Here is a 16,177-nt window from a genome sequence, read left to right on the forward strand (position 1 = left end):
ACCCAGAGTACCATGCTGCTTCCGTGCCTAAGGCAGGACTAACTCAGGTCTCCCTGCTCCTAGACAAGTGCCTTTAATCACCATCCCAGACTGACTCATATATTCCATTAGACTGATTTTAGGTCCTTTCTTTCTCATGCTATATTAAGCCAGTGTCAAGGCGTTTGCTACAGCTCTGGCCTAGTTAACATTTCAAAATGGGGATGGGGGAGTTGACATTAGCGAATTCCCTCACAGCAGCCCCCAGGCGACCCCCACTGATCTCCACAAGCAAAGCGTGTAGAACTTGACTGGCAATCGGATGGGAAACCACCAGGAAATCCCAGGGCGGTAGGCTACCCACGGGCCCCAAGAAACATCTGGGACGAAGAACCTTCGGCGTTGCCTAGAAAAAGCATTCCAGCGTTGTCCGGAAAGCTCTCAAAACCTGCTTTTTTCAGCAAGCCTGCGGATCCCCCAGTAATAGGGAGCCCGCACGCTGGTGACATTGTATGGAACATCTTCCCTCAAGACCAAGCGTTTTACCTCCGCTTGCTGTTTTGATGGGTTTGCAAAAGGTTTTAATTCCTGGTTTTATTCTACGCCGCCCAGAGTCACTTCGGGGAAGAAGGGCGGCCGTATACATTTGACAAAGAAAGAAAGAAATAAAAACTGCAGGGTCTGTTCATGAGGTCACCCACAGTGGATTAAACTCGCGGGAGTCTTTCCCTTTATACTGGTTTAAACTACCAATCCTCGGAGTTAGGGCCCACGTACCCGGGGAATCGTCCCGACGGATCGCCCGGACACCGAGAAGCGCGTAAGGACGGCCGGCTTGGCCTTTAGCGAAGACCCTTCCCACGCCCACAGGCCTCTTTGGAGAGCTGGGCGGGGCCAGCTGGGCAGGGGGCCGCGCCCCCTCCGGGCGAGCCAATGGGTGCGGAGAAAGGCGATCGTTCGTTCCCGGCGCCTGCCCGCCTGGCTGCTACCGAAGGGGGGGGGGCGGCGGCGGCGGCGGCGGCGGCGCGCGTCCTCGGGTGGATTTTCGCTGCTATTTCCTCGCTCACATCCCGATCACTTTATTCCTCGCTGGGCAGTTGTTGCTGCCCGGAGTTTACCCTCCCGCCGTAAGTAGAGAGACGCCGCTGAGCTCTTGCGGCTGCTGCAGCCTCAAGCATCGGGATCCGCGCCGCGTAAGGACGTGGGACCTGCTTGGCGTATCTAGAGCGGAGAACTTGCGCCGCGGTCCCGTCGGGCGCTTTTGAGGCTGAAGGACCCGGTTGATCTGGGAACGGGGAAGCTGCGTGGGACCCGGCCGTTGGTCAGTCTAGGTCTGCATGAGTCTGGCTGGGGATGGTAGGATCCAGCGCCTCTCCTACCATCCAAGCATTTATCAAATCCAATCAAATTGATTTAATTACAGCGAAGGACAGCAAGGCAAAACAAATAAATAACCCACGGAAGAGATGACCAAATACAAAAACAGTGGCAGCCCAATAATACCTTAAAATTGAGACTTAACGCCCAGAACAAGTGATGAATTGAATAAAACATAATAAAGCCGTGCAAAGCATGAGATCAAATGGAATAAAATGAAAATACAATAAAGAACAGAGGCTTCCTCACGTCGCCACTCCAGATTAGGACATATTCTGGCTGCAGATAGAAAACTTGGCCATTCTCTTCGCGATGGGCGGGTCCTGATCTGCCCATAGCCAGTGGACCACCACGGACAAATTGGGAAGTGTAGACAAATTGGCAACAGATAAATACATGCGGTTTGATCTCGAGTTCATTGACTTGCAGCGACAGTTTTTCCCCTTGGCTGGGGTTCTCCCGTCTCGAACCGCTGCAGATGTGATGTTGAAAGAAGCCAAAGGAAAAACTCCATTGTCTGCTGGTTGAATAAGGGAGTTTGTGGGTGTGAAAGGTTTCCAGTTTGGAACACCCCCCCCGAAGGTTGGCTGTAGCACCCCAATCCCTCTGCCGTGCAAGGTCATACTGACGATTTCAGCTTTTGCTCTCTCTAAACTTTGGGGCAGCAGAAAGTAGGTGGAAAGGCTGTACTAAGACAGATCAGCTGAGATTTTGTTTCCCCACCTGGAGGAAAAATCAACCAGGAAAAGTAATGGGGCTGCCAGTAAGAAATACAGACTGTTGCCTCCAATGGAATCATAGCAAGCTCCATGCACATCCAAGCATCTGAAACATTGCATGGGACGCACGAGAGTGTGCATAAGAAGCTGGTTTGAACAAGGTCTAAAGCAGTGTTTCTTGACCTTGGCCACTTGAAGATGTGTGGACTTCAACTCCCAGAATTCCCTGGGAGTTGAAGTCCACACATTTTCAAGTGGCCAAGGTGGAGAAACACTGATCTAAAGGCTTTGAATCATTTTAGGAGCATACCTGGGCCCACACAGTGTTTGGGACATCGTTTTCACTTTTAGAAGCTTGATGGCAGGAGGCCTGCATCTGCCCCCACTGGAATGATGAAAACCCCAACTTCCCTTAGTGCTATTGTTAGCTTCAGCAGGAACATGTCCAATTGGTTCCTGTTAAGCGGCTTGAAAGGTATTTAACAGCTTCTAGTGTGTGTGGCTGGATTACCAATGGTCCTTTGGAAACACTGATTGGCAACTCAGAAGAAGCAGTTGCCCAGAATTCTAGCAACAACATAGATTTTCTCCATGGTAGTCTGTCCCTAACCTGGTCTTTCGGGTCTTCCAACGGCGCACTGTCCTGAAATGGTGAAAAAAAGCCCCTTTTATGGCACAATCTGCATATTAATTGTGAAAATCAGGAAATGAGCAGCAGAGTTTTGACCGGGGACTACAGTTATTAAAAACTGACTTTTCAATCCAGAGAACTGCAAGTGGGTCCGGACCCCTGTGACGATCTACGTGACGCATGGTTACAGTAATGGCTGCTTGTCCAGCCCAGATCCTCTTTGCCACTTTCTCCAGCGCCCAGGCTCCCAGCCCACGGACCCTGCGGGAATGCCTGACCCTGCCTGCTCTCTACACCCCTTTCTTAGTGATTCCCCTCCTGGTGCTGAGTTTTGTACTGTTCCGCCCTGCTTATCACCAAGCAGAAAATATGAAAAAGAAATAAAACCATTGGCCGTTCTCCTTTGGGAAGGAAAATGTGCAGGTTAGGTCAAGGGAAGCGTGTGTTGTGTTCTGAGGAGAGCAGAGCGTGGCCAAGGCCTCAGTGCACCTGTTAGGTGGGAAATGCTCTCTGGAGGGAACTCCAAAAACCACCTGGAAAAGCTCTCAGGGCCTGAAACAGCCTCCAAGCACTGCATTTCCAGGCCCCAGGACACAATTGCTGACCAGGGGAAGGCGACAGCACTGCCCATTGGTGGGGCAAAGGGCCTCCAAGGAACAGCCAGAGGAAGAACTACTCCAACTACTCTGCAAGCCATCGGGGGGGGGGGATGATCTGGCCTGAGAAGGACCCTCTGCCTTTGCATCGCCACTGCAGGGCCCCCTGCAACCATCAGCTGCTTCTCCCCCAGGCCAGCCAGGGTTCATCCATGCCGGCTCTGGGTGTGGATTCCAACTCCTTTAGCCCATCAACCTGGCTGGTATAGATGGGAATTCGTAGCCCTGGTAGCCCACTTCCTTACGCTGGATAGGATCTCTCTGCAACCACTGTTGGTCCACAAGCAACTGCAATTAGACACACATTGGTGGCTGACTTGTGCAGCTGGAGTGAAAGTTGGCTGTACAACTGTTTCATTATAACCCGCAGCAGGAAAGTAACAACTGGCAAGGCCCTACCTTTCTACCCTGGTGGTAAGATGGTTTGGACAGGTATACAAACCTCCATTTCATAACAAAAGTGTTTCTGGCATGCTACCTTCTTCTCTCTGCCCAGCATCGGCTTGTTGCAAGTGCAGTTTGAACCAACAGGTCACCTGTCATTTCAAAGGATGGTCCACTGAATTCCTTAAAAGTATGTCATTTTTTATTTTGTTAAAAAGGGGGGAAGCTGCATAAACTCAGTGAGAAATCCAGTCTGGGGGGGGTGAAACTTTGATTAGAAACAGCTGCTAAAAAAGACTTAAATACAAGAGTTGCTCCTCTCTTTTCATCCTTTGGAAATACATCCAACTGCAATGATCTTCCCAGGGAACCTGCAGACCATGGTCTTCCATCAACCCCAACCACAAGGCAGGTTGCTTGGGGTCGATGAAAACTCGCTGGACTGGGGGGGGGGGGGGGGATCTTGCAGGGTGTGTCCTTGGTCAATGCTTCCACAGCATGTGCAAATTGTCTGTTCTGGAACAACGGGAATGGTTCAAGTTCTCTTGGTCTGTTGGCTGCCCTCAATTCTTGCTCTACTTCTGGAAGATAAACTGGTCAATGAATTCATTCTGGTCCGCTTCTATTTTGCACAGCGTTTGATACTCTACTCGGTACCTGAGGAGCAAGAAAAGCAAAGGGTGAGCTGGCTGGGCCAAACACGGCTTGGGCTGCTGGAGAGGATGTGTTTTGGTCTTTTTGTTTCCTTCTTAGCTTTTTTATTGACTCTTTTGAATGGTGTGTAAATACGGTTTATTTCTATGAGTCTATTGATGGCTGAACAGGGAGCACCCCACACTCACTTGCACTGACGATGTTACCTAGTCAGGTAACGAAATGTCTGCAAGCAAACCACCAAGCTCAGAGCGCACCAAGGACTCCATAACAGTGATAGCTAGTCTTGGGGTCTTCCTCCTCAAATGCTAAATAACCTGCCCCTCCCAAATTGCAGGCCAGTGACGCACTCCTGCTCTGTCCTATGTGCCACAGGGAGAAAATAAAAAAAGTCAGGACGGGGACCACAGCTGTGGAATCAAAGCCCCGCCCCTTTTTACACAATGCACGTGAAAGAGGGGAACTGGCACTATAATGATAATGTAATAAATTAAGCAAGCCACCTTCTCCAACGTGGCGCCCTCCTTACATGTTGAGACTGCAGTTCCCAGAATTTCCAGCGCAGTGACTGAAATGGAGGAGGTCAGCTTGAGGGAGGGTCTTAAAACAGAGCCTCATCTTCTCTTTATTAGCCATTTCCAATCAGGGCCAACGTGATCCTCTCTGTGTCTACTCAGAAGCAAACTCCACTCAGCAGAAGCAGAAAACACAGCATCTATGCTTGCAGAAATACCTTCTGTGACCGCCCCCCCCTAAAAAATTAATAGTTTTTAAGCAGAAACTAAAAAAAAAGGAGAACCTAGGGCAGTGTTTCTCAACGTTGGCCACTTGAAGATGTGTGGACTTCAACTCCCAGAATTCCCCTGCCAGCATGGCTGGCAGGGGGAATTCTGGGAGTTGAAGTCTACACATCTTCAAGTGGCCAACGTTGAGAAACACTAACACTATGGCACAAAACTGGGGAGCAAGACTGCCAAAAGCATGCATGATTTCAGACAACTGGGGGGCCAGGGACTGATACGGTATAATTTGCCTCCCTGATATAACTGGGGCTTCAGCTTTCGTGGTCTGGAGACTGCATCCGGCCAGCGGGGGTCTACTCCGTGGAAGATCAGCATCCATTTGGAAAATCCCACAAAGACCCCCGCCCCTCTGGCCATTCCTAACCTTTCCAGCTGCGTCTTCTTCTCGGCGATCAACGCCTGGAGTTGTTGCTGTTGGGCCTCTCTTTGCTTTGCTATTGACTTCAGTAAGTTGCGGGCCCCAATTGCCTGTGGAAAGGAGAAGGCTTTATTTAAAAAAAAAAAAAAATTGGGGTTTTTTTTTTGCCATCCTTCTAAATGGAGCAATGGTTGATTAGGGTTGCTACACTTCTAAAGAAATCTGTTGGTCATCCATTGGTAAGCAACTATGTGTAGTATACACCTCCTTTTATACAAGTTGAGTAGAGGGAGAGCTGATATTATGTCATGCCCCCATGACATAATGACAGTATCTCTCTAGTCCAGTTTTTCCCAACCTTAGCAACTTCAAGATGTATGGACTTCAACTCCCAGAATTCCCCAGCCAGCACGGGAAATAAAAGAAGGGAAAGGAAACTTCATGTTGGAGGTTTCATGACTCCCAGGTGGTGGACATACATATTTGAGTGGCTGTGACACACTACGTGACCACCAGGAGGCAGTGTGCTACAGTTTCATCCTTACTGGACCTCACCTGCCTCCTGGTGGTCAAACTATATCTAATAATCATTGGTAAGCAATGACACTGTACAATGAATGTTGTCCAACTGAATACCACTTTTAATTGACAATTTGCAATTACAGGTAGTCCTTGTTTAGCGACCACAATTGGGACCAGCAACTCCGTCACAAAGCAAAGCAGTTGCTAAGTGGGAATCATGTGACCGCAACTGTGCGTTCCTTTTCCCCACCCTTTGAAATGCTCACCCCAGTGCTGGGATAATTAGCAAGAAGGGGATTAATGTTTGTATTTATATTCATTGGAGAGGAAGGGATTACAAGAGAGTAAGCAGGCACACAATGGGGAATATACATTGAAACTAATGCACTGGCATCATTAACCCCGAGTGCGCTATGCAAACAGCCCGGTGTATTTCCCATTGTTTGCCTGCTTACTCTCTTGTAATCCCTTTCTCTCCAATCTCTCTGCTCTGCAAGGGGGAAAAAAAAGAAAAAAAATAGGTCAGGCACAGGCCAACATGTATTGACTATAAAGGTGCCCACGTGCCTGAGGGATGCTGCGTAGGTTGTAAATGCGGGCATTGGTCGTCAGGTTATTTTTTCAACACTGTTGTAACCTTGAATGGTTGCTGAACGAGGCAGTCAGTAAGCGAGGACTCCCTGTACTCAATTGCAAAGGACACAGAACACTTCTTGCCCTCTTCAATTTTTGTAACTGGCTGCATTAAAAAGAATATGAAAAACTTTTTTTTAAACAGAGGACAACTTGTGGGTCAGCTAAGCTCCCAGAGCTATTTCTTCAGAAGTAATCCCATTTAGTTCAGTGGGGGTTTACTTCTCGATAAATGGCTCAATTTAAAAACTTAAATATACTCTGATATAAATCCTTTTAAATATGGATTTGCTTTATCAAGGAAAAACAAACCACAGGATTCAGCTGTTAAAAACTCCAATCCTTAAACATAATGACCATTTCTTTAAAGCAAACAATTGGCTCCTTCTTTTAAAAAAAGTATCTGGTTTGTTCAGTTTTATAGAATGTTGCTCTTCCAAAGGAGGGGTACACAAACAGAAACAGGACAAGTATTTTTAAAAATCTGATACAATAATTATTTTAAAAACCTGTAATTCATCAAAGGAGTTTTAATGTGATTGATTAAAACGTATTTATGTTGCCCGTTTCTATCCAAGCAGGACATCAAGGCAGCTTATAAGACAGAAAGGAAAATACAAAACTAAAAGGTCTGTCTCCTTTTAACTCCTGTTCTAACTCTGAAACAGGAAAACCTAGACAGAAGTCTCAAGGTTTGGGAGCAATGCAGGAGGTGGTCTTCTCCAGCATGGCTAATTGGGTTTCTGAAAGCATGTCAACTTCAAAAGATTCCCTCCTTTGTTTAATGTCGGAACCTGTTCAGGATGAAGGCAACAGCGATAAGCCGTTTGCTGTTAATGACATTCAAAACTGAAATCGAGATCTTGATGCAATTGAAAATCAGCACAACACATCTGTTGTGCATTCCTTATATCTTCATTGGCTACCAGCCCATCTGCCACAATTTCTTCCAATCTGCAGAATCTGGGAACTTTCCCACTGTAGCATCATATAATGCATTGCAACCGTTGCCCTAATTACACTCTTGGCCAAAGCCATGGGACCATGGCCACCTAATAGGCCAGTCTGTTCACTTCATCAACAGAATGGGGTCAAGTAAAGCTGTCCTAAGCAGGCATTTATTTACTTCTGAGATTTATATCTGCTTTTTCCCCAGGAGCTCAAGGCAGCGTACCCATAATGGCATGCGGGAAGGACCTTGGGAGACGGGGCAAAGAGATGCTGCCAAGGGAATGGTCAGATAAGGGGCAGCATAATCCGCAGCTAGATAATGGGTGCAGAAAGAGGTTCAGAAGGGACCCTCCCTAGCCTCTCAGGATGTAAAGGAGATGGGGGGGAGAACTGTACTTTCAGACTTGCAAGATTTTGTTACCATAACTTTACAATAAAGTAGAATTAGCTCATCTGGTCATGATTCCTATCTCGTTTACCCAGCGAGGCTGACAGTACCAAGCACTCCCTCCTTCAATTTTCCTCTCTCACACCAGCATCCCTGTGAGGTAGGTTGAGCTGAGAGAGAGTGACTGACCCAAAGGCCCCCAGGGAGCTTCTGTGGCTCGAGGGGACCAGAACTTAGGCCTTTTGATCCTAATTCAAAACCTTAACTCCTACACCACATCTGGAAGCAGACTTTTTGCAACTATCTGGCTACCAGAGTGTTTATTTTAAAAAAGGAGGGAAAAGTAATTGCTTTTCTTTAAAGGGAGAACCCTCAAAACCAATGGGGCCAGGGTACAAGTCTGAAGGTCTGAGAGCATGCTCGCAAAATGCCTTCTCCAACCTGGCCAGGAGGCCATCCTTCCACACAAAGCTCCCGGCTGCTGCTGCCTACCCCATATTCTACAAGCATCAAACAGAGAGGCTCTCTAGGCTGGTACTCTGATTTGCAATCTGGCAGCTTCTGATTTTTAATTTTTTCTCCCATAACCTTTTTAAAAATAAGACAGAGCAGAGGCCCAGTAGGGCCGAAGATATCTGGAGAGAACGGCTACCCATAGACCTTAATGTTACGACAAGTCTAGCGCCTTTCAGGTCCTTATGAAATGTTACCAAAGAGCTCAGGCAAGTAGGAAGAGATGACCCAGACCAACAGAAGCAACAGCCTGCTCAAAGCTCTGTTGCTCGACAAACCAATCTCCAACTCACATTTCCAGTGTGCATCTTTAAGGAGCTAAAGGGGCACCCTCCGTTCACCAATACAGAACTGGAAGGTTTGTGGAAATTAAACCAAACATCTTCAGCAAAAAATTCCTAAGGGGTGGAAGGGAAGACTCTAAAAACAACCCCTGAAGACTGAGGACATTCACTGGCTATAGAACGCAGAGCATCTGCTGAGAGCAGAAAATGGGGCAGGAGGAAAAGGAACGGAACAGAATATCTTCAACCCAGGCCTGGCTGGCTGAAACTCTGAACAGCAGCCCTGCACCCCCTTCAATATTTCCTTGCAGGTCCTATTTATCCTGCACATAATAACAGGGGTGCACGACTTTTGGAGGACAAAATCTGGTGACTCGGAAGCATCAATGGAAGTTTTCCAACTGAAAACTGGAGACCAGAACACCCCATTTTGAGCTCAGAACAGTTCCAGCTAACCTGGAAAAGGGTATCTCCAGATCAGAACACTTTGGCCCCGGAGTTTTTACACCCCTTCCTACTCAAAGGCAGAAAGACTTTTTGGAAGATTGAGGGGGAATGTCCTTCAAATCAGAGGTGGGAAACAGTCCTTTACAATGCCCCTTTACCTTAATCTTCTCGTTCTCGGTGGTTTTTGCTAGTTGGTCTACAAGTTCAATGAGGTTGCCCACTATTTTTTTAAATTCTGCAATTTCTGTAAAGGAGGAAAGCAGTAACAGAAAGGGGTTACATCCAACATCATCAGAAAAGGGACAAAAAACTGCAGTTCCTTTTTTTTTTTTTTTTTTGGAGTGCTAAGTAATCATCACTGTTGCTTGGAACTATTAGAGAAAGGCGCCTCTGACAATTTGCTCATCTAATCAAACAAGGGCTTTTAGAAACCCACAATATCTACACTCGCACGCACACAGACAATTCTCCTGCATACAGGCACACACATCCAAGCACACATGCACACAGATGCCGCAGACTGCAGCCCTGCCTAAGAGGGCAGACGGTGCCTTTAACTTGCTTTTGGAGAAGAAGATTAAGACACCTTCTGTTTTTGCAGGTCCCACCAGCAACAATAATTTGAACCGCTATCCCTGTCAAGCGAAGAAACATCCTTTTCCATCTCAGGGAAAGAGATCTGTGATGTGCAGGCTGGTAGGACCCACAAAAGTGAGAGCTGAAAGACATACAGGGCCTGGTGGGGGTTGATGGGGCCATATTTGGCCATAACTCCAAGCCCAGCTGGTCATAACATTCTCAGCCCATGTGGTCTTCTCTGTCCTGGTCTAAATGAGCCATTTCTGCACGAAAGCTGGATAAGGCAGAAAGAAAACTGAACCATGTGGCCAGTTATAGTGTCTTCCAGATGGACTCTGCTACAATTCCCTCCACACCCATCCCTTGCTAAACCGTACATGTGTGAACCAGCCCTCCGACGTCATCCTGACCCTGCTAAGGAGGGACAGCTCTCTCTGCAGTCAGCAGAGAAGACTTACTGTCTACAAATAGCCTGCATTCCTCTTTCAGCTCTGTGGTTTGCTGGGCCACCTCTGGATCCAAAACTCTCAGTTTGTTCAGCTCATCAAAGTGAAGACCCGCCTCCCCTAGGATGTCTTTGGCCATTACGAACTCTTTGCAAGTGGCTGGACAAAAGAATCAGGTGCGAGAAACATCAAGGACCCGTTCCAGAGGGAGGGAAACTGTAGACCTCTGAAAATCAGGGCATGAGGATATTGATTAGTTCTTTCGTTCTTCCATATTTTGTAATACTAAATAAGAAAGCTTTCCGGGAAATAAAGAAACAAGCGATACATCCAATTCCCTTTTAATCCCAATTTTATTATCGTTCGTCATATTTACTAATGTAGATGATTATTCATGAAAGCAATATTCTTTTGCAACCTTGCAATGCCATTTTTCTGGGTTTCCTCAGTAAGCCTCACCACAAAGCTTACTCCAGAGTAAGTCTGCTCAGGACTGCAGGTTGACATGCAAGGGCTATGATCCTACAGCATTGTTTCTCAACCTCGGGAACTTTAAGGTGGGTGGACTTCATCTCCCAGAATTCCCCAGCCAGCAAGGCTGGCTGGGGAATTCTGGGAGTTGAAGTCCACCCACCTTAAAGTTCCCGAGGTTGAGAAACACTGTCCTTTAGGCACTTTTACTTGGCAGTAATCTTCACCGAACAGAGCAAAGTTTACTTCTGAGAAAACCACAAGCTGGACTAGTACGAAATATACAGACAGTCCCCAGTTTAAGAATGAGTTCGGTTCCCAAGGTCTGTCCCTAAGTCGAATATTTATGTAAGCCAGAACAGTATTATTTTATAATACCATATAAGTAGTGTTGTGTAATGAACTCGAATTATTGCGTATTGAACTCAAATTTTGCTACAATAGACTCCGTTTTTAACTATGGGTCAACAGTAACCCTGGGGTTCTTAACCAGGAACTACCTGTAACGTGGAACAGGTTTGTTAGGAGTACTGAGGCAGGTGGATACCCCAAACTGGTAAGTTTTTAAAACTTTAATTATTGTGATGAAAGGGGATTGCTATTCCCTTGGGGGTCCACCGTGTTTCTTTATCATACCCACAATTTTTCATCAACTGGAGAAGACAACGTGGGGGGGGGGGAGTAGGGCTCACTCTGGAAACACAAGGGACTACAGCCTTCCCCAACCTGGTGCCCTCCAGATATGGGAGCCTTCGACTCCCAGAATTCCTAGCCAGCTACACCTTGGGCAAAGCTGTTGCAATGCGATTCTCTGTTCCCACCAGCCACCCGACGTTTCCAGCCATTCTCTACCACCGCTCCCCTGCAGCTAACGGTGAAATCGCTGCTCTTGAACATGGAGGCTCCATCTGGGACACACAAGTGAACAGCCTCCGCATCCTTCCTTGCTTTCCTCTCCCGCCCTGCCTCCCCTCGAGCCCCGACTTCCCTGCCCTGCTTACCTGGCGGGTCCCTAAAAGTTTCCCCGCTGCCCCAAGCTCGCCGCCGCCTTCAGCTGCCACGGCGACAGAAGACACAGCAGCAACAGCCGCCGCCGCCGCCGCCGACTCGCCCCGCCCACACGGCGGGTCCCATGCGGTCGTGGGGGAAGGGGAGCGCTGGCTTCGCTTGGCATTCTGGGAATCGTAGTTCCGGTGGGAAGAATCCAAAGCGGAGGAAGCGGGGGGTTGCGAGGACTGGGGAGGGCACGAGGCAGATGATCCGGGTGGAGGACTTTCGACCTGTGGCTGCAAAGAGGCGGTGCCGAACTGCTGGCGCGTGATCCACCTGGAAAGCTAAGGGATGCCTCTCTGGTTACAGATTTGCACAACAGCCTAAGCTTTGGTTTACTGGCCACAGACTGATGGATTATGTGCCATCGAGTCAGTGCTGACTCTTAACAACCACATAGGTAGATTTTCTCAGTGATGACCTGTCCCTAACCTGGTTTATCAGGTCTTCCAACAGTGCCCCCATCACCGCTGTAACTGAGTCCCTCCCCCTGGCTGCTGGTTTTCCTCTTCTTCTCCTTCCTTCCCCCTTTCCCAGCATGAGAGCCTTCTCCAGAGAGCTGGGTCTTCGCATCATGCATCCAAAGGAGGATAACTGGAGCCTGGTCATTTGTGCCTCCAGTGAGAGCTCTAGACCCATCCGTTTGTTTTAAGGTCTTACTGACTATAGAACCTTAAATTAACTCCAGTGGCTAAGCTACCTAAAATATAAGCTTTGTTCACCCAGTAGGATTGAGCAGAGGTCAGTTGTAGTCAAGCTGTTGAATCTGCGCAGTGTGTAAAGATTTTTTTCTTTTTCTTTTGGTGCCTTCAAGCCAGTCTTGACTCCTGGCAAGTGCCTGGACTAATCCTTGCATTTCCCCCCATCTGAATGCTCTGGGGATCTATCTAGACTAGTGTTTCTCAACTTTGGCCACTTGAAGATGTGTGGACTTCAACTCCCAGAATTCCCCAGCCAGCCATGCTGGCTGGGGAATTCTGGGAGTTGAAGTCCACACATCTTCAAGTGGCCAAGGTTGAGAAACACTGCTCTAGCCTTTTCAGTGCACCAGCCCTCAACCCAGTTTAGCTTGGTTTGCGAATGCAGCTATTGGGCCCAAGGTTTAGCCAAATGGGTTCTGCACATTCAGAATACTGTCCTCTGTACTGCAGTGTGTTATGCAGTGAATTAAGCAATCCATGTTAAAGCAGTGGTGTCTGGGAGGTCATATCCAAAACATCAAGATGACCATCACAATGAAACCTTATGAAAAAGGGCTCTCAGTTTCCATCATATTCACTTCTTTACATTTGAAAACCAAAGGGATAACACAGACACGGACATTCATGAATCTTCATACATTTCTCTCATTCAGACATTCTGTCTCCATAAGGGTCGAGGCCATAAAGACAAAGTGGGGGGGGGGGCATGCCCTGAACTCTGACTACTATCCACTAGTATCCAAGAGGTCATCAGGAAGATAAATTTCCCCCAATCATAAGAAGGATCCAAAACTTAAGTTAATTTCAACCAATCATTTGTTAATTGCTGTATCTCTTTGTAAGAAACATGTATAAAATTGTCTTCTTTGGACGTGGGAGGGGTCTCCTCTGCTTTAAGGGGAGACCCCGGCTGACTCAATTGGCTTACTTTCCATAAAACTTTAAAATCTCAGCTGGTACTTTCGTGTTTGATCTTCTGCCGGACTGAATCCTAATTGGGGAGAGTCAGAAACTCTCAAATTTTGCTAACAGGACCAGGGAAGAAAAACCTAGTGCTAGGTGCATGGAAGACTTCTGGCATGGGCAGATGTGCCAGTAAGCCACACCCTCACAGTGGGACGCCTCTTGGGTGTGTAATGAAAAATTGGCGAGCTCTGGGAGATTCCCAGTCCGGGATGACGAAAGAAAAATTAATTTATCTTTGTAACAAAGACTATAAAAACTAAGTCTGCATTTCTGTGGGCGTGGCAAAACCCTGGCATATTTGCTGCCTATGCTTTGGGTTGCTGACCACCCAGCTTCCTTTTACTCGGCCGAATAAAAAGCTGTTTCTTTCTAAGAGGCTCCTCCTGAATTCTTGGCATTGGAAGAGGCACGGAAAACTGGTGAGGTAGGTTCTTTCAAAAGGAGAGGGTGCTTGGCCACACCCCGAACCGAAGGAAAGGTCCGAGAAATCTCCTAGGAAGTCAGACCTGTGGATTCCAGTGTCCTGGACCCCCCCCCCTTTGAACGATCCCTTAAACGGCCAGCGTCAGCTGGTGGGAGGCAAGGGTTGATCCCACCACCTTTAAATTCTCTGAGGCCAGCGACTGCTGGGAGGTGGCACAGGGAGGGAGGGAGGGAGGGAGGGAGGGAGGGAGGGGCCGTTGAGACCGGGAATCCAGGGTCAAAAAGGAAAAGGTACCACAAGGAAAAGTATAAAAAGGAAAAGGTACCACAGGGAAAGGTTAAAAAAAAAGGAAAAGGGGGGAACCGAAAAAGTAGTTTGTCCCTGGGAAATGAAAAACAAGATGGGAAGGCAGCTGATCTAAAAGGAAAAAAAAGAGAGAGAAAAAAGCAGCTATACCAGAAAAGCTACCAAGAATTGGCCCACCAAGAAGCAAAGGAGTGCATGTTCTTATGTTTTCCTTTTTTCCTGGTGCAGGAAAACATTTGGCCAGAAGTGAAGGTAGGAATAAAAGTCTGAAGGCTCAAATGCTACTGTAATGGCTAACATCTTTGCAACATGCCCCAGTATTTTGTAGTCAGAGAAGGGGGAGGGAGGTACCTTTTTTTTGCCCTATTGCTTAATTGCTGTGCTGCCCCCAAGAGTGCTTTGCATTTCAACCTTTATCAGCAATCTCATTCTCTGCTTTGCAACAAGAATCCAGCATTGGCCCTAAAGGGGGTCTTCGTGTGTTTTAAACTAAATGGGTTATGAGGAGAGGTTTACTAGGTTTCATCTTTGTCCCACAATATGGATATTATGAACAAAAGGGAAACAATGTTTAGGACAATATTTGGTAGAGCTTCCATGAACTGGTATGGTCTATCTGAAAAAAAATTTTTAACAACTTTTGGCTCTGGAAGCAATCAAGGCACTCTATAAATTCCTATGTCAATGTAGATTCCTTCTTTCCAGCTTTCCAAGTTCTAATTCTAGGAAATTATTAAGAATGAGAAGGTATTACAGTCCTTAGCAGTTGAAGTATATAATGATGTCTTCATTTAAGTAGAAATGTGATAAACGGTCCAAGTTTTGTCTCAGGGCTGCTTGCATTCACCCATACCCTTTCACAGTATGAAGGCCTGCTATCTGGGTATGCATTTCTACAATTATGCTAACCTCTCATGATTTGTCTTCCTTGTGGTAGTAAGAATCAGCCTAGCAGCTTCATCCTACACTGCATGATCAGGTAATTAATCCTAACAAGGCTCAAGGATCCCTATAGAGATGATCAACTGGATCTGGAACTCAGCCACTCTCTGCACTGTGAGGCAAAGCCAGTCTTTTGGAGATCTCTTGGGATATTGGCACTGGGTTTTCACAGGTAAGGCCTCCCAAAGCAGCAATTCCACGTCCTGTCTGGCCACAAATCATTGAAGGGGTGGAGACCACTATTGGATAAAGCCATCCTGAAGCTCAATCAATGATTTGTTGACCCCCACCTAGTCTATGCCCAATATCAAAACCTCACCCCAGGAGAGAAGGTTTGCACGCTCCATGTGTGGAAGTCAGAACCTGGTGCTTTCCTGCTGGCGGTTGCAACTGAGCAAGCTGCAGGAGCAGACTCGAGAGTGCCCAGTGACATCAATGTAAATTAAAAAAAAATAACTGACTTGGCACTACTGGGCACAGATGTACGGGGGAGGATGTAACAGACCCTGGCTGCCAAGGAATGCTTCTCCACCTAGACCCAGAGAGACCTGAAAGGAGCCTCACAGCAGGAGAGAGAGAGAGGGTGGTGCAACTGATCCTGCACAAAATCACCTTCCGTCTGTGACAAAAGGAAACCCCCTGTACAGAGTACAGTATATCGCCAGAGACAGACTGGTAGTCAGTGTCCACGGGCTGCTCTGACTCTAAGCTCCTACTAGCGTTGGTCCCACGCAATGATGGATGATCAACAGCAAGTGGGGTGTCTTCTTGCTGGATAAAGTCAATATTAGAGTCCATATTATGGTGCACTTGCAGGAGTGTTTCTAGAGCTTGCCTAGGGTGCCTCTCCGGTGGCAACAGTTTTAAATCACCCCCTAAGGGTCAGTTCCCAGAATAGTTATTTAGGCGTTGTATTACATTGACCGGTTGGTTAGCCTTTTCTGTTTTACAACCCTGTCCCTGTTAGCTGTTACAACTTCTTTTGGATTTTTT

At 47.3% G+C, this 16,177-nt stretch overlaps 1 protein-coding gene across 1 annotated transcript; it reads right to left on the reverse strand.

Moving 5' to 3' along the window:
• Window positions 1-3,926: 3,926 nt before the first annotated feature.
• IFT20 (intraflagellar transport 20) lies at window positions 3,927-11,928 on the reverse strand. The gene is made up of 5 exons (XM_007444807.3): window positions 11,797-11,928; window positions 10,337-10,550; window positions 9,458-9,543; window positions 5,568-5,671; window positions 3,927-4,403 (listed from the first exon to the last, which is right to left on the reverse strand). The coding sequence occupies exons 2-5, from the start codon at window positions 10,461-10,463 to the stop codon at window positions 4,322-4,324; spliced, it is 399 nt and encodes a 132-aa protein (XP_007444869.1). The 5' UTR covers window positions 10,464-10,550; window positions 11,797-11,928; the 3' UTR covers window positions 3,927-4,321.
• Window positions 11,929-16,177: the final 4,249 nt, after the last annotated feature.

Source organism: Python bivittatus, unplaced genomic scaffold (genome assembly GCF_059951505.1).
Source record: "Python bivittatus isolate LINGU-HERP-01145 unplaced genomic scaffold, Pbiv_v1 ctg000690_np1212, whole genome shotgun sequence".
Classification (NCBI taxonomy): Eukaryota; Metazoa; Chordata; class Lepidosauria; order Squamata; family Pythonidae; genus Python; species Python bivittatus.

Bases quoted from the DNA above. Each gene is read 5' to 3' on its own strand.
- IFT20 (XM_007444807.3), bottom strand. From the start codon at position 10,463: ATGGCCAAAGACATCCTAGGGGAGGCGGGTCTTCACTTTGATGAGCTG. The intron at 5,672-9,457 runs GTAAAGGGGCAT...TCCTTTCCACAG, and splicing joins CCGAGAACGAGAAGATTAAG to GCAATTGGGGCCCGCAACTT. The intron at 4,404-5,567 runs GTTAGGAATGGC...CTTGCTCCTCAG, and splicing joins AAGAAGACGCAGCTGGAAAG to GTACCGAGTAGAGTATCAAA.